General features: G+C 34.9%; 2 protein-coding genes across 3 annotated transcripts; one reads left to right on the top strand and one right to left on the bottom strand.

Moving 5' to 3' along the window:
- Positions 1-11916: 11916 nt before the first annotated feature.
- LOC133863982 (periodic tryptophan protein 2) lies at positions 11917-17688 on the bottom strand. The gene is made up of 7 exons (XM_062300162.1): positions 16242-17688; positions 15190-15441; positions 15011-15103; positions 14481-14852; positions 13127-13471; positions 12616-12843; positions 11917-12493 (listed from the first exon to the last, which is right to left on the bottom strand). Exons 1-7 carry the CDS (start codon positions 17439-17441, stop codon positions 12323-12325), a joined length of 2661 nt encoding a protein of 886 aa, XP_062156146.1. The 5' UTR covers positions 17442-17688; the 3' UTR covers positions 11917-12322.
- Positions 17689-17790: 102 nt separating this feature from the next.
- On the top strand, positions 17791-24080 carry LOC133862621 (protein tesmin/TSO1-like CXC 3). Of its 2 annotated transcripts, none has more exons than XM_062298464.1 (10): positions 17791-18206; positions 19060-19220; positions 19376-19862; positions 20622-21283; positions 21365-21439; positions 21861-22044; positions 22120-22218; positions 22493-22559; positions 23253-23691; positions 23801-24080. In XM_062298464.1, the coding sequence occupies exons 1-9, from the start codon at positions 18120-18122 to the stop codon at positions 23666-23668; spliced, it is 2238 nt and encodes a 745-aa protein (XP_062154448.1). In that variant the 5' UTR covers positions 17791-18119; the 3' UTR covers positions 23669-23691; positions 23801-24080. The 2 variants fall into 2 exon arrangements, with proteins under 2 accessions (XP_062154448.1, XP_062154449.1); XM_062298465.1 differs by lacking the exon at positions 17791-18206 and adding an exon at positions 18795-18837.
- Positions 24081-24482: the final 402 nt, after the last annotated feature.

Raw genomic sequence — 24482 nt, 5'->3', positions numbered from 1 at the left:
ACATCAATTTTGAGAGGATAAAAAGAGGACAAGAGGATGATGTGTAGCATTACTCATTTTTTTATTGTAAAAGGGTGATGAGGGGGGGATGAGGGGAGGATGTGTAGAAGGGCTCTTTCACTTAATCTCTTTGAGTTGTTGCTTTTGCAATAATTCTCTTAAACTTAAAAAAATCTTTATTTAGTGTATCTATCTTTAAATTTTACCTATTCGTTATAATTTTTGTTAAATCTTATCAAAATTTTCAAAATATTTTTGTTGTTTTATATATATTTTCAAATATTCAAACATAGGTATTTTTGTAAATTTTGTTAAATCCTAACCAACATCTAAATCTTGCAATTTTTTTCTTAAAAAAATGAGGGTTTTTGGGAGTTTTGACACCCATATCTTAGGATTTAACGAAAGATCTTAACAGATGGGTGAAATAGAAAAAAATTGAAAAATAGATATACTAAATTGAGAATTTTTTAAGTTTATAGAGTAGTTGCAAATGTGATAGAAGTTTAGGGGTTAATTGAAGTTTTCTATTTTTTATTTGTTTATTGAGTAACTCCTCTATCTCTTACTATGAAAATTGAATATAATAATGCTATATGCAAGATTAATATCTTATTTTTATCTATTCAAATGTGGCATGACTTTTAAAATCACTATTGGATCAAAATCAAATAGTGATCAATTCTAAATTTAATAGTGATTTTAAAAGGTATATCACATTTGGGGAGATAAAAGAGATAATAGTCTTACATATAACATTACTCTTTAGGAATTGAAATGAAAAAAAAAAAAAAAAAAAAAAAAAAAAAAAAAAAAAAAAAAAAAAAAACCTGATTGTAAACTTTGCCAAGCTTTGTTCTTTTTTGATTTTGGCATACGCTTCTCAAATTCTTCGAGAGAGGGCTTAAGTCTCAACTCAAATAGATGAATCCTACACCAGTTGCATGTCTAGGCATTTTGAGACTTGGAGTCTCTCATTTATTATTTTTTTTATTCGAGTTCCAAGAACCTATCTCAGTTTGGGATTTGGATTTTCAATAATTTGCTGTCCGAATTGCTAATAATTTATACAACAAATAGTCTTTTATTGAGCCCATTTGTACCAATAAGCGGTCGAGATGCTTGAGACCTTAGACATTTGGGTTTCATAAGGACTCTCTTATATTTGTTGCTTAAATTGCTAGTAGTTCGGACAAAAAAATTGCGTGGAGATCTCTATTTCTTATTTTCCATTTGAGAATCTGTTCGAACACCTCGGAATGTTGGATTTCCTTGCTCTTTCTTTCTTCTTTCTTTCTTTTTTTTTTTATTTTCTAATTTAAAAAATTTCAGGAAATTTTGATCCGTTTTCATTCCATTAAGCAACTCTTTGACATAGAAAATATGATTAGATACGTACCACAAGAACCTAAAAGACCTAGAATGTACATATTAGGGACAAAGCTACGACACTAAATTTTGTGTTAGTAAATTTAGTTTCAAAACATGTTTGGTTGTAAGTTTTAACTCCAAGGTTAAGTCGCTACAAAATTTTATCCTAGACAAGAGTACTTAAATTTGTTTATGTTGTCAACATTGACTTAGTTGGATTAAAATAATCATAAATTTTGATTCCGAGCTCCGATTGAAGGAAACTTGGTGGCGTTGAAAATATGACTCAAAGTGATACAACTTTGTGTTTCATGAAAATTTTCCAATTTCAATGTTTATTGTGTCAAAACGGGTTGTGAATATATGATTGAAAATCTGGATAGACTGGCTTGTGTGCAAACTTGTCAGAATGAGTTTGCATATCAGTTTTTGGCAGTATGACTTGTCTGCAATCTCGTTCAGTTGAGCTGTAGGCGATTTTTTGGCAGAATAGCTCGTCTGCAATTTTGTACGATTGAGCATAAAAAATTTGCAATTTTTGGATAACCGACTTTAAGATTTAAGGGCTACTTTCTCTAGCTAGTCTATTTAAGGGCTTTTGGAGCACGATTTTTTATGGGATTGGAGGTAATATTTCCAGAGACACAAATAGCATTTTTCTTCATGTGCTAAGAGAGAAAACTTATGTTTTTATGCTTTCAATTGCTTCTCTTTTAGAGTCTTTGTCGTAAACCACAACCTTTTATCAACAACTGAAGCTTATTAGAGTTTTGATAAAGGAGATCAAGTAGAAGGCTTGTCGAGAGTATTTGAGAGAGCTATTGTGGTAGAAGGCAAGTGGGTCGCTTGTCTAGTACAAGGGTATGTCAATTGTAATTTTTTTTTGTAAGTATGAATATTCTATAATCTCTCATTCTTTTATAGTTGATTGATTTTATGGGTTTGGCTATCCTGGAGTGATTTTTCTCTTTGAGGTGCTCAAAGAGTTTCAACTTCGTCACAAAATTACTTGTGTTGATTGATTTATTGTTTTCATTATATTTTGTGAATGTTTATGTGGTTGCTTAATTTTAAATTCCGAAATATTTTGGCTTACACATATTTTGTTATTTTTATGCAAGGCCTTTCTATCTAGGAGGAGAATATAGTGTTGTCTCACTACAAAAATCGCTGCAGTTTGACACGTGTCTACAGTACCCGTTACTGTAGACACGCGTCAAATTTGACACGTGTCACAAATGACACGTGTCAAATTGTGCAAGCGTCAAAAATGGACACGCGTATGAAATACACGTGTCCAAATGGACACGTGTATTTAATACGCGTGTCCATTTGGACACGAGTATAAAATACTCGTGTCGAACTGGACACGTGTCCATTTGGACACGAGTATAAAATACTCGTGTCTAACTGGACACGTGTAAAAATACACGTGTCCAAGTGGACACGAGTATTTTATACTCGTGTCCAAATGGACACGTGTAATAAGACACGTGTCCAGTTCGACACGAGTATTTTATACTCGTGTCCAAATGGACACGCGTATTAAATACACGTGTCCATTTGGACACGTGTATTTCATACGCGTGTCCACTTGGACACGTGTATTTTTACACGTGGCAAATTGGTATTTTTTGCCAAAATAAACATTTAAAAAAAAAAATCAGTGTTGTATTAATTTTTTAAAATAAAAAAAAAAAAATTAAACTCATTATCTTATTAATCATACAAATCTTTGAAAATACGGTGTACATAACTTATACACATAAAATTAAGTTTGAAAACTATATGCTATATGTAAATTTTATATTTGAAATTTATACTTTTTAGGTTCTTTATTTATATATATATAGTATACTATATTGTACTATATACATAATTAACCAAATTTGGTGCTATATATCTAATTAAACCAAATAGTTCAAATTAGGGTTCAGTTTTGTACACCATCTACGTTTAGAAACAAAAAAAAAAAAATTTAAACATAACAAAGTTAAAAAACCTATAATTAATACTATATATATAGATATGCATGCATGTAAACGGTTTAGAAATTATATAAAGTAACCTTTTTATTTATGGCTATATATAGTAAATGCAATTATTTTTAGAATTCTGCGCTACATAATGAATTAAATACTTATAGTTTAGTCCCTCATATAGTACATACATTTAGGGTTTATGGCTATATATAGTACATACCCTTAGGGTTAGGGTTTATAGCTATATATAGTATATACACTTAGGGCTAGGGTTTATACCTATATATAGTATATATACTTAGGATTATGGTTTATCGATATATATAGTATATACACTTACGGTTTGGGTTTTAGGGTTTATAGGTATATATAATATATACACTTAGGGCTATGAATTATAATTTAATTGATTTTACGTTTAATGAATAATAATGTCAATATATTTTTCACGTTTCATTATTGTACACTTTTAAATATATATATATATATATATATTAAATCATGAGCAGTTCAAAATTAAATAAAACCGATATATATAGTATATACACTTAAACTTATGATTTATAGTTATATATAGTATACATACTTAGGGTTAGGGTTTATCGCTATATATAGTATATACACTTAGGGTTATGGTTTATAGCTATATATAGTATATACTTAGGGTTAAGGTTTATCGCTATATATAGTATATACACTTAGGGTTAGGGTTTTATGTTGTATAGGTATATATAATATATACACTTAAAGCTATGGGTTATGATTTAATTGATTTTACATTTTATGAATAATAATGTCAATATATTTTTCATGTGTTATTATTGTATACTTTTAAATATATATATTAAATCACGAGGATTAGGTTTAGGGTTTATGACTATATACAATACGTACCATTAATTAGGATTGTAGTTTATAGCTATATATAGTCTATGCACTTAGGGTTAGAGTTTAATTTTATGGTTAGGTTTTAGTTTTTATTTTTTATTTAGCTATATGTACGGTATATACATTTCAGGCTGCATGGGTTTGTATTTTTTTTTTTATGTGGTTAAATTATATAAATACATATATATATATATATATATATATATATATATATATATATATATATTTATGCATGCAAATACATTTCGGGACGTGTATTTAAATACACGTCCCGGATTGGACACGTGTACTCAGTACACGTGCCCAAACCCTATAACAAAACAAAAACCCTAACCCTAACCCTAAACCATTTTTTTTAAAAAAATCTCCTAACACCCTAACCCTAAACACGGAACAATAAACCCTTTTTATAAAAAGAAGAAACACCCTAAACCCGTATTTGTTTTTGTTTTTTAAATAAAGAACATTCAACTCTTAAAACAAAACAAAAACTGTATCCCAAAACTTTATATCCTAAAATCATAACCATAAAACCAACACAATAATAAACCCTTAAATAAACTCTGAATCCTACACGTTCTTAAAAAAAAACCCTTACCCTAAACCCCAAACCTTAAATCCTAAACCCTAAAAAATTAAAAATTTCTACACTTTCAAACCCTAAAAACCCTAAACCCTAAAAACAAAAGTCCTAACCTTAAACCCTAAACCCTAAACCCTAAACCCCAAAAATATCGTACACTTTCTAAAAAAAGAAACCCTAACACTAAAAACAAAATTCCTAACTTTAAACCTTAAACCCTATACCCTAAAAAAACAAAATATCCTACACTTTCTAAAAAAAGAAACCCTAACACGAAAACAAAATTCCTAACCTTAAACCCTAAACCCTAAACCCTTAAACAAAAATATCCTACACTTTCTAAAAAAATAAACTCTAACACTAAAAACAAAATTCCTAACCTTAAACCTTAAACCCTATACCCTAAAAAAATAATTACCCTACACTTTCTAAATTAAGAAACCCTAACACTGAAACAAAATTCCTAACCTTAAACCCTAAACCCTTAAACAAAAATATCCTACACTTTGTTAAAATTTTTTTCCTAACACTAAAAACAAAAATCATAAACTTAAACCCTAAACCCTAAGAAAGTAAAACCCTAAACCCTAAACCCTAAACCCTAATCCTAGATCCTTAAAAAAAAAAATAAATAAATAAAAAAAATCCTACAATTTCTAAAACCAAACCCTAACCTTAAACCATAACGAACCCTAAACCCTAAACCCTAAGAAAAAAAAAACCTACACTTTCTAAAAAAAGAAACCCTAACACTAAAAACTAAAATCCTAACCTTAAACCCTAAACCATAAACCCTTAAACAAAAATATCCTAGACTTTCTAAAAAAAAAATTCCTAACACTAAAAACAAAAATCCTAACCTTAAACCCTAAACCCTAAGAAACTAAAACCCTAAACCCTAACAATTTTTTACGTTGTTAAATTATATATATATATATATATATATATATATATATATATATATAATTATTATTTTTTTTAATTACATACAATTTCTACAATGGGGGACGTGTATTTTAATTACACGTCTCCCGCGCGCCGCCATTTTAAAATTCAAAATAATATATAGTACATATACTTAGGGTTAGGGTAGTATAGTATATATACTTATACTTAGTGTCATGATTTAAATTTAGGGTTTATATTTAGTTTTAATTTATAGTTTATGTTTTAGTTTTAGGTCTTAGGGTTTAGCAATGTGTACATGCAGTACATGCAGTGCATACACGTTCTGGGTTGCATGGGTTTATATAAAATATATATAATATATTAAATATATATATATATAATATATAAAAAAAAATAAAAAAAAAATGACATTTGGAGACGTGTATTTACATACACGTCCCCAATTGGGCACGTGTACTACGTACACGTGTCCAATTGATTGGCCAGGTACTGCGCGGGAATTCTCCCGCGCGCCACCTGGCCAATCGGAGGATATAATTTAATATTATATATTATATTTAAATTATATATTATTCAAATTATATACTTTTTTAAATATATTTTATATTTTATATTTTATATTTTATATTTTATATTTAATTTATATAAAAGAAATGGGTAGCTTCCAGAGGAAGCTACCCATTTCTTACGTAAATCTCTCTCTCTCTCTCTCTCTCTCTCTCTCTCTCTCTCTCTCTCTCTCCGTCGAGCTCTGGCCGGCGACAGCCCATTCCGGTGCCTCTCTGCCGGCGACCCTCCCTCTCTCTCGCTCTCCCTAGCTCTCTCACCTCCCGTTCCGGCCAGTACTGTCCGGTACTGGCTCTCTCTCTCTCTCTCTCTCTCTCTCTAGCTCTCTCTCTCTCTCAGCTCTCGCCACTGTCCCCCGCCCACCACAGCCCTCGCGTCCGGACCGGTATTCCCTCCACTTCCTCTCACTCTCACTCATCTTCTCAATCTCTCTCTCTCTCTCTCTCTCGGTTTACAGTGCATATATGTTCTAACATTTTCAGCTTTATTTTTTTATTTTTTATTTTTTTCTGTCAAAAATTCCAGGTACACGTACAAGCTTGCACTACAAAAATCACTGTGAGTTATTTTTATTTTTGTTTTGAATTTTTTGCTATAAGTTTGTATATTTTATTAATTTTTTTTGTGATATTTGTCTAATTTTTTTCATTGTCTAGTTTGTGGAAATATGGAATATATACTTGTAGATTTTTTATTACTGATTTTTTACTACTGAATCATTGTCTAGTTGGTGGAAATATGGAAAATATGGAATATGGAAATATGGAATTTATTGGTGATTATATTTAATTTTTTTTTTAAAAAACTCTTGATGTGAGGATATTTGAGATATATTTTAGTGTGCTACTATGAATTTAATGTGCTATTGTGAATTTTGGTATTTTTATGAAGTGGCAAAAAGAAAAAATATCCGCTATCATTTTAATTTTATAAAAATATGATCGTGAGCAATAATGGCAAAGTAAAATTAAAATACAAAATTATAATCAACATATTGTGCTATGAATATATATAAATTGTGGGGAAAATAAATTGTGCTACTAATATATATAAATTGTGGTATTTTCGGCAAAAAAAAAACAAAAAAACAAATATTCCACTGTCCACCATTTACAATCATATTCGTAAAAAAAACCTTAAAACAAACGTCATAAATCATCAATTGCGACGAATTTGTTTTTTATCTTCCATTTTTAACGTTAACTATTCATGTGAAGAGACTACAAATTTATAAGAAGAATTTGGTATCTTCGGATAAAAAAACTCAAAAAAAAAAAACTAAAATTTCTCTCATATGCATATATAAACTTTATATCCTAAAATCATAACCATAAAACCAACACAATAATAAACCCTTAAATAAACTTTGAATCCTATACGTTCTAAAAAAAAACCCTTACCTTAAACCCTAAACCCTAAGCCCTAAAAAAAAATCCTACACTTTCTAAAAAAAACCTAAACTGCTAAACCCTAAACCCTAACAAACCCTAAACTCTTATAAAAAGAATAAAATAAAACCCTAACCCCTTAAAAAAAAAAAAAAAAACTTACTACACTTTCGGAAAAAAAAACGAAAACCCTAAACCCTAATCCTAAATCCTTACAAAAAAAGATTCCTACACTTTCTTAAAAAAAACTCTTAACCCTAAACCCTAAACCGTAACAAACCCTAAACCCTAAACCCTAAACCCTAATCGCTTTAAAACAAAATAAAACCCTAAATCGTAAACCCTAAACACTTAAAAAAAAAAAAATTTACCTAAAACCCTAAACCCTAAACCCTTAAAAAATAAAAACCTAAAACCCTAAACCCTAACCCTAGACCCTAGACCCTAACAAACCCTAACCGTAAACTCTAAACCCTAAACCATAAACCCTAAAACCCTAAACCCTAAACCCTAATCGCTTAAAAAAAAAAAAACCCTAAATCCTAAACCCTAAACCCTTAAAAAAAAAAAAATTACCTAAAACCCTAAACCCTAGACCCTAACAAACCCTAAACCCTAAACCATAAACCCTAAAACCCTAAACCCTAGACCCTAACAAACCCTAAACCCTAAAAAAAAAAAAAACCTAAAACCCTAAACCCTAGACCCTAACAAACCCTAAACCCTAAACCATAAAACCTAAAACCCTAAACCCTAAACCCTAATCGCTTAAAAAAAAAAAAACCCTAAACCCTTGAAAAAAAAATTTTTACCTAAAACCCTAAACCCTAATCGCTTAAAAAAAAAAAAACCTAAAACCCTAAACCCTAACCCTAGACCCTAGACCCTAACAAACCCTAACCGTAAACCCTAAACCCTAAACCCTAAACCCTAAAAAAAAAAAAACCTACACTTTCTAAAAAAAATACCCTAACCCTAAACCCTAAAAAAAAATCCTACACTTTCTAGGAAAAAAACCCTAACCCTAAACCTTAAACCCTAACTCCTAAACCCTAAACCTTAAAAAAAAAAATAACCTACACTTTCTAAAAAAATACCCTAACCCTAAACCGAAAAAAAAAAAATTCCTACACTTTCTAGGAAAAAAACCCTAACCCTAAACCTTAAACCCTAACACTAAACCCTTAAAAATAAAAAAACAAAATCCTACACTTTTAAAGAAACAAATAAAACCTAACCCTAAACCCTAACAAACCCTAACCCTAAACCCTTTAAAAGAATAAAAAAAATAAAAACACTTACACAGTCTAAAAAAAAACTAAAACCCTACATAAAATAATCCTACACTTTCAAAAGAGCCACGGACGGATACGCCTCGAACATTTCACGATGTGTTCGGCTGAAGGACCGTACAATTTTCGGGTTGAAGAGCCACGATAGCCACATACTGATGCAACAGCTTCTTCCAATTGCACTGCGTAAGTCATTGCCTGATAAAGTTGTTAGACCTCTTGTGGAGATTTCGGCATTTTTTAGAGGCATATGCTCAACAAAGCTATCACAAGAAGATATGGACCGACTGCAGGGTGACGTCTGTATCACTTTGTGCCGGGATTGGGCCGAACAGTCTCGGAAGATGGAAGAGATGCAAGCGGAGCTACATGCTGAGCGAGCGAGGAATGACCGGTTGGAGCAGCGCGTGCAACAGTTCGACGGCATAGAGCAGCGCTTGCGAGAGATGGAGGTCTTCATGTCCTCCATGGGAGTACCAGCACCATGTGTTGGTAATCAGTCTTCTCCTGCACACGTAGGTAGTACGTCGTCCGTTGGTAGTGCATCTGCAGGTATGATTTATATTGTGTATAGGACAATTAATTTCAATTTGTTTTCATTACCCCTTTAATTTTGCAAGTAATATTATATACTTTAATTGTCTATATTATTTGCAGGTAATTCGACAACGGTTGGTACGTTGTCGCCTGTTGGACGACAGCTGAGCCAGCACTCCACTGTCGCTACACCTTCGCCCGCTACACCATTCATTGCTCAGCAATCGCGACGGTACCTCGTGATTCGCAGAGACGCCTTTCAGATTTGTAGATATTTTGTGTAATTATTTTTTGTTCGTAAATATTTGCTTGTTAACGAATATGTTATTAATTATTTGTTTGTGTAGTATGATTTCGTGTTGGTTTTGGGTAAAATAAATGTTGCGTTATTTGTGGTCGAAAATTACAAAATTTGAAAAATTCAAAAAAAATTTTAATTAACCCAAATAAATTTTAAAAAACAATAAAAAAATTATTTTTTTAAAAAAAAAAACCCAAATTCAGTTTTTTATTTAATTAAAAATACAATTAAAAAATTAAATAAAAATTTTAATTAAATAAAAAACTGAATTTGGTTTTTTTTTCAATTAAAAACAGTTTGACACGTGTATCGGAATACACGTGTCAAAAAAAATTTGACACGCGTATTGGAATACACGTGTCAAATTTGACACGTGTATTCCGATACACGTGTCAAATTGTGCAGTTTGTAACATGCACATTTGACACGCGTAATACGCGTGTCAAACTACACGTGTCTAAATGTTTGACACGTGTACGACACTGTACACGTGTCAAATTGCACGTGGCTATTTGATGCGATTTTTGTAGTGTCTCCGATGGTTTTATTTTCCACATTTTAAGGTTTCTTGATTATAGGTGCATGTACTCGATTTTGGTTCCTTTGGGTTTTGTTGTTTTGGAAATTAGATTGACCTATGGAGCGTCCATTTGGGTTAGTGATGTTATAATTCAAAGCCAGATCATTTTTTTTTTTCTTAAAAAAAAAAGAAATATCAAATAGTGGGTAAGGTGGTTATTTGATAACCGTCCATTAATTTGGATTATAATATGACTCCACTATTTTGAGTTGCTAAATTTCTCACTAATAAAACTTCTCCATTCTTAGTACACTAGTAGACAATTGGGTCGTGTGGGTTTTAGGACTGTTGCTTGGGATAGTGAGGGGCATGTTTTGGCTGCTCGCGGTACTACTATTTCTACAATTCTACTTGCATTGATCCCACAATGGCCTAAGTGTGGGCAGCTCTTCATGTGGTTATATTTATTAAAGAAATCGGGATGTTTTATTATTCTTGAAGGTGATGCTATGCAAGTTGTCAACGAGATCAATTCCGAAAAACCCACCTCTAAATAGATTTGGGCATTTTATCGAGGGCCGGCATACGATCGACGTTATGTTCTTTGCGGTTCTCTCATGTTATTTATGTGCAGAGAGAGGCAAATTCACTAGCTCATTATCTATCTCGAGCGGCTGTAACTCATGTCCTAGACTCAATATAATTGGAGGAAACTCTACCCATTATCTATGACATTGTTCATAGAGAATGTATTGTCCATCAATGTTGACCTTTTGGTCTCTTATCAATAAGATTCGAAATGTTTCAAAAAAAAAAAAAAGTACACTAGTAGAGGAATTCTATGGTTTTAAAAAAAAAGATTGAACATATGTTTCAAAAGAGTACTTAGAAAATTAAAAAATGTATATATAGATCATCTTTTTATATCCATAATCTCTAGAGTAATCATCACTAGCTCTAAAATTTGATGAAAATTCTAAGGGACTCTAGTAGCCTCCTAGGTGACGAAAAAGAGCTCTAGTTCGTGAGATCGTGCGTTAGATGTGAGATGTAAGACAAGCAACGAATCCAACTTGTGAAAGATTTGCTTGGAGTGAGGCATATCAAATAATTCTTGTTTAAAATTGGTATCAGAGTCGGGATATGCTTGTTTTCGCCCTTGTGAATGTATTTATATGATTTCTAATATATTAAAATGGATATATGAGCATGAAAGGAATAATATACCATATTTTTTAAAACTTGGCTTTTGGGATTTTTGTGCTTTCGAAAACCGGTTTTGATGGTAACTACTTGTTGGGGTATTTGAGTCAAGATTTATTGGACCTGGTTCAACCAATTTTCAACAGTTTATATTTTCTTTTGGCACTTTTCCCGCTAGTCTTGTGCTTTTCTTTTGGCATTTTGATGTTTTCTTTTGTGTTTGCTTCCCTTGTTCTTTTGGCACTTTTCCCTGCCTTTCTTTTTTCGTCTTCTTCTTCTTCTTTTTTTTTTTTTTTTTTTCGAGTATCAACAGTTATCAATAAATTGAACGCTATAAGAAACTCAAGAGAAGTGCACACAATAAGTACCTTTCGATTCCATCAAATCTCTCCTGTTGAGCATACAACAAAACTACAATATATCAGCTCTGATACTACACTGTATTGCAATGTATATCTTAACAGTCCAATGTTCTAATGGCAAAATTGATATAAATAATCAGAAACAGCATGAATTGATGCCATGAATAGTATACTTCTGTAATGAACAGCAGAATTTGATACATGGATGATTTTGTAATGAACACACCGAACCACTTGCGGAAGGCACGCATAATCGAGTATTCTCCAGCTTCTCGAGGGCTGCAGCATGGATTCCATGCATAGTAGGAATGTTTCTGCTGAAGAAAGTTAATCTGGTCCACCTTGCAATAGAACAACCAGATGTGGATAATGTTTCAAAAAAATCTTGCCCAAGCGCCTACAAGTTATTCTACACCCATTCATTTCGTGGTTCTGGGGGAGCATAAATATTGAAGCATATATTCATTAGAAGAGCATGTATCTGCCAAATCCTGATGTATTCTGGTAATTTCTTTCATCAAGGATCTTAAAGCAGGAAGCAGATTTCTGGAATTCTGTTGAATAGAGTTGCCATGGGCCTTGCAGAGTTCCTGCCATGCAAACCAAATCACATTTCATGAGTGAGATCGAGAAAGCAGCACAGTGCAGATGTTATCTGCATCTAATATGAATAGAATTAGTTAGAAAAGTTGAAGTTATGAGGAAAATATACCTGACTCCATCTAAGTATGAACTCCAAGTGCGGGCAGCTTTCTAGAAGATCTGCAAATGCTTCTATTAACCTCTGCAAATACCTGTAAGGGATTGATGAGGCGACAGCTGGTATATCCACCGAACTGACGGCAAAAATGCTTTTTTTAATTAGAGTATCCTCATTCAATCGAAGGCTAAGAATTAAAGCTTTGTTTGGTTGATCTTCATTTAGTGCTGCATCAACTGCCTGTATAACAGCATAACCAGAAAAATAGAAAAAATTAAAAAGAAATAAAAATCAGCCAAAAGGAAAAATACTGCTACTAACAGAAATGGAAAAAATTGTGCTGTTGAACAGAAAAGAAAAGCTGCTACTAAAGAGAAAAGGGAAATGCTGCTATCCAAACAATAATAATAATAATAATAATAATATCGTACATGTCAATTGTTTGACTACCTTAATGTGATTCAAATTCTTTTCCAAACTACATTTGAAAAATAGAAAAAATAAAAATAAAAAATGGAAATACCTCTGGTGTAACATCTATGTCAAGGTCTGTGGGATCAAAGATATAGGATTCGTCAATTGAATAAACTAACACCCCCTCTGTTGTTGCAGCTGTAAAGCTCCGCCCGGTGGGTGCAATTCTCAGACATTTTGTACGAATAGAAGGCCTTCCGGCGTTTTGTACAGATCCTGGTAAACCAGAACCTAAGTTTGCTCGGATTTGTTTGTCAACACCTTCTTCTGTGTCACTGTTGTCGTCATCAATTAGATCCAGAGGGCCATCTCTCGTCATATTCTTTGAGTTTAAGATGTCAAGAACTCCATCTAGAGAGAGATTATGGGTTACTTGAAATCGACGCAGCAACACCTGTGCAGTGTAGATGCAAATATATACCCGCATTCAATTCCATATTCCAAAACTAACAAAACACAAAAATTATTTCGCCAACCACCAATTCAGTAAGAAAATGTAAAGATAAAAGAAGATTTCTATTGAAAGGTAGCATTAACATAAATATATTACTGAGCATATAACAACTAATATTTGCTAATCTTGTTGAAATTTTAGGTGACAGTGAGGTTCACTTTAACCAAAAATTTTAGGAACTTGATAAAGTGGCACAGGAATAAATTATTGCGAATAATGCACAATATGCTTAGAAATTATGTTATAAATGTTATTTATCAAAAAATTAGGTTATACATGTTGAGAGTTTGACAAAAAACTACTTCAAATCAATTCTATAATTTAAGCAATGAGCCAGAACATGTACTTCATCTTACATATATTGCATAAATTAAAATGTTCAGAACAAAGTTCATATGATTTCATCGTCTTCAAAAGCTTTTGAAAGGGGGAAAATGGTATGCTTACAAAATAATTTAATTTTTTGAAAAATTGAATTTAGCACTTAATAGTATCATTTCTTCCACACCCATTTTTGACGTTTTTAAAGAAAAAGAAAATTCTTTCCCATGCCTCTGTCTAATTTTCATATTTATTTTTTTATTAGTAATCGAAATATAATTAAAAGTGAATTTCTAGTTTTTGCAATTACCCACCCGATTTTTTATTTATTTATTTATTTTTATAAGTAATCGAGATATCATTAAAACCGTAAGGCGCCCCAAGGACACAAGTATTCAAGAGAAAACATCTAGCTAGAAAAACAATTACCCACCCAAACAAGTGATTATAGATTGTGGGAGCTCCTTTTTCATATGCAGAACAAAGGCAATCTTCAGATGAAAATAAGCACTGGAATCATGAAAACAGTCCAGAAATGATGACCAGACAAAATGCATTGAAAACTGTAAAAAAAAAAAAAAACAGAGTTTCCCCACAAAGACGATAAGTTATCTGTGTGCAAACTAACCTGATCAGCAACATCATACATACAGATGAATTTGCTATTCCCTGCAGCTAATATGTAACTCCCATCAGCAGAATAGCACAAGGTTGTGAAGAACTTCCCTGAAGTTGAGTTGGCAGCAGATCTACGATCAGTCATGAGACGACCACTAGCAATATCCCTACGGCCCTCAATGGTGTACATTAACAAGCCATCAATTGGGTCCCAGAAATGAATCTGCCCATCTAATGTGCTGCAAGCCAATTGCCTTCCATCTGGACGATAAACCAACGTAAGAACGTCATGTGTGTGAGGAAATGTCTCGACAGCACCTTTCCCATCAAAAACATCCCACAATCGAACAGTTCTGTCCCATGATGAAGAAGCTAAGATTGCCTACATGTGAAAACAGGAAACCTCATAAAGCACCCTGTTGAGTTCAGGGGAGACTAAAGATCTCAAATAGTTCTAATACGCTGTGGTTAGATACATTCTCCAAAATGAACATAAGGCACACATCATCAGTGCAGACATCATCAGATAGGTTAACTCACGTTTGTAGGAGAAAACATCAGCCCATGAACAGGTCCTTCATGACCACTAAGAACATCCAACAAACGACCCGTCTTCATTGACCAAACAAATATCTAAGCATAAAATTGAAAAGAAAATGTCAGGGAAAATGAGGTAAGTGTTGATTGTTAACATCCATCAGAAATTGACACAAAAATACCTCAAATGAATCTAGAGTTCCCGCACAAATCACTTCACCACTTTGATCAGCTGCCAAGGAAACAAATTGCCTAGATGAAGGGGTTGTAAACGTCCTAAAATTTCGATAACGGAGCAAATCCCACGCACGAACAGTCCCATCCAGAGATGCGCTTAAGAGACAATGGCTAATAGCAAGGAAATGGAGAGCAGTGACTGCATTAGTGTGCTCTGAGAATGTTACGAAGCAAAAGCCTGATGAAACAGTCCACACCTGTATGAAGCAAACACTAAAAGTTACACATGAGTTCAAGTACAAACTTCATACAATAGAAGGAGACAAAAGGCCGAACATTCAGAACATAACCATATCATAACAATCAGAAAAATAACTTTAAGGAAATTAGTTTTTGTAAAAGAAGAAATAAATGAGTTTGATAAAATGACTACATAACAATTGCGAATGACCCAATCACTGCTGAGGGCAAAACACACATGCCAAGAATAAGCTTATACACCTCATATACAGGCTTGTTACCCATCACCCACAATAAATTATGCATAATTGCATCACAAGAGAATGCTAACTTGCATATTTTGCAGAGGGAACATGAATTTTGGTTCTAAATTGTTCAGGGTAAACAAGACTATGATTGAGGTAATGGAGATTCAAAGGGTGACATATGAGGACTTCTTTCAACTGTGGAACACATAAGCGTTTCTAGAAAAATCTTTGAGTAGCTTACTAATTCGTAAATTTAAATCTGCCACATCACTTCAGTGCATACAACATTGCACCAATAAAATCAAATGGCTCAAATCTTCAAGCAAAAACTTGCTCTGCAACATGGACAAACAGATGCACAACATTAATTATCTTGTTATTAGTTTACATGTATTATAAATTTTCTCTCCGAATTTTTACAGACAAACTGAAAAAGCATAGATTACTAACTGCTATTATTTTGATCATAAAACATATGGCTAGTGCATTTGAGCTAGAATTTTGATATAAACAACATAACCATTGGCTTGGAAAAATGACAGAACCAATGTTTCACACATTAAATTTACCTTGACTTTGTTATCATCTGCTCCAGTAGCCAAGAGCTGCGAATCTGGTGAATAAGCCACACAATTGACATCAAAGTAATGCCCCTGCTGCTTCAACACATAACTCTCCGAGCGCCACTCCCACACCAGCAACTGCCCAAGTTTCGCACACCCGAAAGTCAACCAATTTCCGGCCTCATTAAACACGGCCGTGGTGATCTTCTCCCTCGCTATTGACAAGCGGTGAATACAAACAAAATCCGGCAACTGGTACAACCCAAAAACCCCATTCGAGAACCCCACCACCAGCATATCGAGCCCCGCGTGATAGTCGCACGCCGTCAGCTTCGCTGGGGCCTGGCTAAAACCATCCTTCCTCATTAACCTCCATTTCCCTCCGTTCTCCTCCAAATTTCCATCCAAACCCTTCCTCTTCTTCTCATTCTTCACACTCACTCCATTCCCACTCTCGGTCTCGACTTCCCTCTCCGGCGTCCCCGGCGAGTCTGGCTCCGAATTCACCCCTTCCGTTTCATCGAGTTTACCGTCACTGCCACTCAACTCCCAGCTAAACATATAGCAATCCCGCGTGACTGTGTAAGCCCTACAAACTCTATTCGTCTTCTTGTCGACTCCCAGAAACACACCCACTACTGTATCCCTATGGCCTAGAAACAAAAACGGCTTCGTTTTGACAACGCCAGTTTTGTTCACCGAAAACAGCCTCGCCGTCAAGTCCTTCGACCCAGCGAGTATGTATTTGGAGTCGGGGCTCCACTTGAGCGCCGTGACCTTGTCGTCGAAGTCGGCGAACGTCCGGATGAGCTCGAAGGGGAAGAACTCTTTCTTGAAGCCCGGCGAGCGCCATATCTGGAGGAGCTTGCCGGTGGCGACGGCGATGCGGGACCCGCAAGGGCTGAAGGCCACGGCTTTCACGGCATTCTTGAAGGTGATCCTGTGGAGGACCACGTGCCGGTGGAGGTTCACGAGGAGGCACCGCCTATTGGCGTCGACGATTAGGAGGAACACGCCGTCCGGGGAGGCCGCCAAGCGGCAGATGTCAGAGGAGGACTGCACCGGGAGGGTTAGCGTTTGGGACTTGACGAGGTCGGTGACGGTCACGCGGTTACCCACCGGTGAGATTAGCAGGGAGTTTTTGGTGATGACCACGTTGCCTCCTCGGTACGGGGCTCCCAGCAGGTTTTGGAACCGGTAGTTCATCGCTTGAATCAAAAGGTTCCCGTTTGGTTGCCGAGAAAATGAAGGACTCAAAGGCAAAGCTGTTTTAAATTGTACACTAAACCTTCAATTTTCTCAAGCAATCAAACAGACGATTAGCAATAACCATGAAGCTCTTTTTCTTGAAACTTGAAAAGCTAGGGTTTATCTAGGGTTTGTCCGGTGGGCTGGTCAGGAACCGGATGATTTATCCGAAATAAAACCCGACCCGGTTCCACATACGGGCCAGGCCCAAAACTTGGGCTGTGTTTCTTTGTTAGGGGAATAATATATCTATATATACTTTAGCCCAAACACAGAGTAGGGGGATTTTTAGGTTAAACCCCTCCTCAGTCCTCCATACATAGCGCTTTCAATCTTTTCGGCGACAGAGCAATCACTTTCTCATCGATCCAATTCCTACCTCTTTTTGTCTCTTTCCTTCACATACGTAGAAGGAAAAGTAGGAGGGCAAAGTCTAATATGGACTTGGGAACCACCCGAAATAAAAGCGGACACTATTGCGGCCCACGGTGCGGATTAGAATGTTACAATTTAGTTGGTCGCTTTCCCGCTCCATTAAGGTTCAAAAAAATCGATGGAAGCTATTTCCTGTCACTTTGACGAGAAAACTAGAGAGAAATTTTTTCCATTTTTAGACTTTTTTGTTCGTGAAACGAAATGCGATTCGAAGAGAAGGATATGGATTTTGGTGACATGGATTCTCCCACGTCATCTCCGAGTTCAGCGAGGCCTCCGGTAGCGCAAGTAAGCTCTGGTCATGCTTGGTTGTTTTCACATCAGAAAAAGAAATAGGTCTTTTTTTTTAAAAAAAATAATAAATAATAGGTTTGATTTCTCTCTATTTTTCAATTTATTATTATTATTATTATTATTTATGGGTAGGCGAATTTATGAAGGATGAATGATGATAGGTTTTGTGGACAGTTAGTTTTTTTTTATAATTCTTTCCTTTAACATTTTCTAAACAATCAAAGAAAGAATTTTGGTTTTTTGGGGGAATTTGATTATGGTAATTGGTCAAGGGTTTCAATTCATTTTAGCACTACAACATTTCTTTAATTAAGTAATCAATTTTTTATTTTATTTTTTCTATGCTAGTTTAGTTTATGCATTGTCTTGACTTAATTAAGCCAAAAATGAGTCAAGGTTTTGTGGTTATTGAGAAAATCTAGTAAAGGAAAAGTAACTAAAAGATTATTATCTTGTATGTTTCATCATTTGGGACCTAGGAAACAAAGAGTCCGCCAACTTTATTCAATGCATCTGTTTGGCTTAGTCAACTTTAGTATGGGTCGGAGTGGAGGGGGCGCTTTGCATGGGTCCGAAGTTTACACAACAGGGCTTCCGTTTATTGGAAATGAGCATGACTTCAAATGTGATATCCAGAATTTTATTTTATTTATTTATTTATTTTTTCTCCTTTGTACTCATTTTTCTCAGATTCAAATCAATTGTTAGGGTAATGTATCTTATTCCTAAAATATTTTTTGGAATTGATTTTGGAGCTCTCAACTGTACCTGTGTAATCTCTTGTTTCATAGACTCTGGCATATTGCATTGTGTGTTCACTTGTTCATCTTTGCTTATTCAACTGTAGGAGTCGCCTTTCTCCAATTTCATTAGCAATCTATCCCCTATAAATTCACTCAAGTCAATACATTATACACAAAGACTTTTGGAAACCAATCTGCCGATCCCACCGCTTGTATTTACATCACCTCGTATAGATCTGCAGCGAGAGACCAGTTTTCTGGAAAGGTGTGAGATTTTCTAACTCTACAATACATACAATGCTTTTTGACAAGTATTTGTGGGTTATAGGCACATTCTCAAACTTCATTCCTTGTTCAATACTCTGACCACTTTCCATCAATTGAAGTATTTCTTTCTTCTTCTTTTTTTCATGCTTATAGAGACAATATAGTTGCAGCAGATTCAAATTTTCATGAACAGTGTAATACCCAATTGAATGCTGTGCAAATTTCTAGCCTTGAGAGGGAAGTCCAGTCTTGCCATTCTTCAGGGTGGGATGGTGAATGTCTGGCAAAACCTGTGGAGGTGGACGGTATAAATTCAGCTAATCCATGCTTGCAGTCGACTAAGGAAGTGTGTCAGTTGTTACAGAGTGGTTATACTGGCTCCAAAGACACCATCAAAAAGGTTGATGATGCTTTTGATAGCACAAGAGAGGCTGGAGGTCTTACATCATTGGATCAAGACGAAAACGATCTGCCTTTAAATTCACTTAAAATGGTTGAAGCTGCAGTCAATCTGAAGAATGATGAAAGGTTTGATGAGTTCTTAAAGTTTTCCTCTGAAAAAATCAATGACATTGTTGCTTCTGATATGAATCCAGACCCTGTTTCAGGAGTGCAACATTATGAAAGATATGCAGCTCAGGTAAATGTTGGCACACAGTTTCTGTAATCTTAAAAAAATGGAAACGAGTATGACTTTTTTTTAAATTTGCCCTTAAAAATATTTATGATGAGAATACTAATTTAATCCATAATTGTGGTAGGGATGGTATCTATTTTTTATATGTCACTTACTTCTAAATACGAATAAGTTTTAAAATTCTGAACAGTAAAGAATACTTGGCAGGATGTCTTCCTTTGACAGAATATGTTGTAAATAACTATTTTGCTTTAGCATCTGTGTATTGATAATTTTTTGCACAATTACAGTTTCCTTTGTTTGTTACACTTGTTGGAATTTAGTACAAAATTGTTATCTCCTTTTGGCCCCACTATACATGTATATCCTTTCATTTGGAGAGCATGACTTAAAATCTCGGTGATCACTGTATGGAAAATAGATTTGAATGTTGGAACCCTGCATTGATAGGAAACTTTTGTGTGCGCTACATAGTGCTCTTAGTTGTACTAAGTTATATCTACTATGTCTAAAGTTCACCATATGGAATGATAGAAATTAATTTTGGAGAAATGTTTTGGAACACAATTTGCATCATATTTGTTTCACTTTTTATCTCTTTTGGGATGATCATCCTTAACAACCATGAAATTGGACTTGAATTGACTGATAAGGATCTTTCATACGTATCATGAGAAAAGTTTACTACAGCAAGTGGTAATCTATCCTAGTCATTTCTTTTAAGATTTCGTGCAGTAGAGTAATTTGAGTATTAATATGTAGGAGGCCAATTATCACCAACATGGTACACGTAGACATCTTCATTTTGAAGCTGATATAGCCTGCAAGAGTGTAGCTACTGGAAATACGGCCATATCAAGGGATAGCCTTACAAACTTGAAGAATGTGGTTTTGTCTCATGGTGAGAGAAGAACAATCTCCAGCAGTTGGGAGTCAGTCAGCTATGCTCAGTCCATAACTTCCCAGTCCTCTTTCTGCCCCTTTGAAGTGGTTAGATCCACTCAAACTAGTGGAAATTCTGCAATCTTGTCTCCCCTTCCTTCTGGTATTGGTTTGCATGTAAATAGCATTGGCAGATCAGTGTGCTTGGACTCGGATATGTTTGCAAGTAAGAACTCGACTGGGGAGCTGAGTTCACAAGATAAGCTAGTGCCTGAGAGGAGCAATGTTGTAACGAAGGACCCAAATAGTATCTCAATTTCAGCTGTAGCTAGGACAATGTTTTCTCATGCAGATGTAGATCAGCAGGAAGGTCAAGCTGGTGTGGCAGCCACTTCTGCCATTAATAGTCTGAATCTCCCTTGTGATTCTTTTTCTTTGACACAAATTGAGCAACAGGTGGCTTCCGGTGAGGGGAGAATGTCCACTTCACAAATTTCTGACAGTGTTGAGGAGTTGAAACAAGTGAGCCCCACGAGGAGAAGGCAAGTATGCTTTTATTGTTTTACTCATGCTTCCTTTAGTTTTTCACAGTAAGCCAACTTGAGTTTTTGGGATGCATCCAGGAAGAGGACAGCAAACAAAAGTGAGAGTGATGGCTGCAAACTATGTAATTGCAAGAGGTCCAAATGCTTGAAACTGTAAGTGCACAGGAGGCATGTGTTGAGCACAATTTAAAACTTGTATCTTCTTAAGTGGGCTTTTGGCAGAATGTTGAAATGTATTTAATCAATCACAAAGGCTTGGGGATTTTCAACTGGGTGTTGGTTTTTTAAATGTTTATTTTCTCTTTCTAGAGAGCATTCTTTAAGGAAAATGAGAAAACATACAGCCCTTCTATTGAATCCTTAGTGTCTAAGAACCTTCATCTTGTTAAACCTTTTTTTTTCCCGGGGGGGGGGGGGGGGGGGGGGGACGCTCAGCAATGGTTCTTGGTGTAAAATTCTCCTTTTTAATGGAAGCAATTTTGTGAATGAAATCTGTAACTTGTTTTGAAAACATGGAACATTTAAGCCACCTTTGCTGTTGTAGTTTGATTCAATTTTTCTCTGTCATTGACAGTTATTGCGAGTGCTTTGCAGCTGGAGTTTATTGCGTGGATTCTTGTGCATGTGAAAACTGTTTTAACAAACCTGAATATGATGACTTAGTTCTTGATACACGGCAGCAAATTGAATCTCGTGATCCTCTTGCATTTACTCCAAAGATCATTACACATGCCACTGACTCTCTTGAAAATGTTATGGTAATCACTTCTCAGAGTATCTATGTTGCTCTTTATTGTGATTGAATTAAATGTATAAGCAAAAGAACTCTGCAGGAAGAAGGGAACTGGAATACTCCATCTTCATCCAGGCACAAAAGAGGATGCAATTGCAAGAAGTCAAAGTGTCTTAAAAGATATTGTGAATGTTATCAGGTTCATTCAACAGTGATGGCTTGAAGTTTGTTTTAGCAAAAAATATCAGGAAATGCTGTTCCTTCCAACTGCATTATCCTGACTCTCCTTCCCAACAAATGTGGCATGACATTCTCCAAGTTCATGTCATACTGATTGTCACTGCTTTTTTGTTTGAAATGAAATTTAAAAGCATCGAGTTCAAACAAGATAAGGGAGTTGGGATTGGAAGTATGTATGCATTTTTCGCTCTTTGACTTTTTTCTAATCGGATACAGCTTTTGCTCTATTTAAGGCTAAAGTTGGATGCTCCGATGGATGTCGATGCGAGGGTTGCCAAAATTCTTTTGGAAAGAAGACAGGTCAGATTATTTTTTCATATCTCTAGTCTTTAGTTTCTTTTGTATATTTAGCATGTTTTGCCATCAGAAATGCGGTGGTATTGAACTAAAAAAAAAACTGTCACATTGGACAAAAAGATGGATGCTTTTGTGCTGACAGTAACAGTTGAGGGTGATTGGTGATTTTAACAAATGGGATAGTTGTTTTTTTTTTTTTTTTAGTAAGCTTTGACAAAAGGAACAAATGTATTTGAGCATTCTAAGGTCTGAATGATGCTAGCAAGTTGCCGATAGTCTCTTGATATCAGTGAGCAGCTAATAAGTTGGTTGATTTAGTTTACTATTTGACATCCTATATATACACTCTTTTGTGATAGGTGCAGATCTTACTCAGAAATTTCGTACAGTTCATATTGGGGAAGAGTGATCATTATCTGAGTTATCAGTACTAGTATACTATATATCTCTCTCTCATTATATACTGGAGAAAAAAATCATCATATGTTATGTTGGGCTGTTCAAGAATAGGCGACTAAAAGAGTGAGAATACATTTTCATTGACAAACAAGTCGGATACATTTGGCTGTCTTCACATTAGCAAGTATACACACAAACTAAACACTAAAAGTTTGCATCAAAATGGATATTAGAGTTTTTTATCGATCTCTTTTATACGGTTACTAATAACTGAATAAATCGGAATTATGAGAACAGCATACAGGGGAGCTGAGAGATGTGATAAACCCTCTTATGAGAAGCTGGATGTTACAGAGGGTGGAAAGGATAATAGGAGTATGGAGCAATTCTCACCAACATGGGAAGGACTTGCTGAGCGCAACAGTTCACTTCATGACATAGTGGAGGACGATGATATACCTGCTATGCTGAAGGACACCACTTCTACCACTCTCATGGCAGTGAAAGCTATTTCCCCAAACCAGAAACAGGTGTTTCCCCCACGATTTCGATCAGAGAGACAAAGGTCAAGCTCTCCGCCGGGCTTGAGATGTGGCAGGAAACTCAGTTTGCAGGCTGTGCCTTCTTTCCCTTCTCTTACCCCATTCAGTAATTCTAAAGACGGCGTCAGTCTTTTTAGAAATGATCAGACAGACAATATTGGCAATCATTGATTTGAATGAATGCCTGGATTTGGGTAAGTCTGTCCAATGATTTGTTGAATTGGTAATGCAATTGATTACAAAATAATGAAATATGGGCAACAACACATTCTAATACGAGAGCTGCCTACCCTTTTTTTGCAGGCATCAATCAGTAAACAGCTTCCAAGTTTTAATATTTATTTAATTTTTTTATGGCAGCTTAAGACAGCCTTTATATTGCTAAGAAATCTAGTAAGAGCAGTTGCTAATGGCGGGGCTGACTCTTGGCCATTTTTTGGCTACTCTTTTCTTAGGCCTTCTGTAGTAAGAAGGCAGCGTAAATAATTACCATATGTAACGAGATTTTCGCGCGCGCGTTTTAGTATTGCTGTAAATAGAAGAGGTTTTGTTATAAATGCATCTATTTTTATTATTATTATTATTTAATTCCAGATAAACAGCATCTGAAGACATAAGCTCCACAATGTCTCCATAGAAAAATGTTTCTATATAAGATTCATTTATCCATATCCTATAAGCCCGGAAACACTACCAAATTTATTACGAGAAATGCCATGAAAAACTGTTCCAAGCTGACCATTGCCTCAACCACGATTTTTACATGTAAAAACAAGTGTCCAAATAATTTCAAGACTTGTTTAAAGCGTCACAAGAAACCAGATTCCAAGCGGCTCTTGCTGTAAAATTAATGCAACACTATTTTGGAAAGCAAAATTCAATTAAAATAGCAAATGGCATCCAAATGACTTGAAATTTTTCAGTTAAGATCCTAACATGTTCTTGGTCTTAATCCAATTTTTCGATCCGTCTTTGAAGGTGCTCG

The sequence above is a fragment of the Alnus glutinosa genome, chromosome 3, assembly GCF_958979055.1.
Source record: "Alnus glutinosa chromosome 3, dhAlnGlut1.1, whole genome shotgun sequence".
Lineage (NCBI taxonomy): Eukaryota > Viridiplantae > Streptophyta > Magnoliopsida > Fagales > Betulaceae > Alnus > Alnus glutinosa.
The sequence above is the reverse complement of the archived record's forward strand: the minus strand, read 5'-3'. Positions and strand labels throughout refer to the sequence as shown.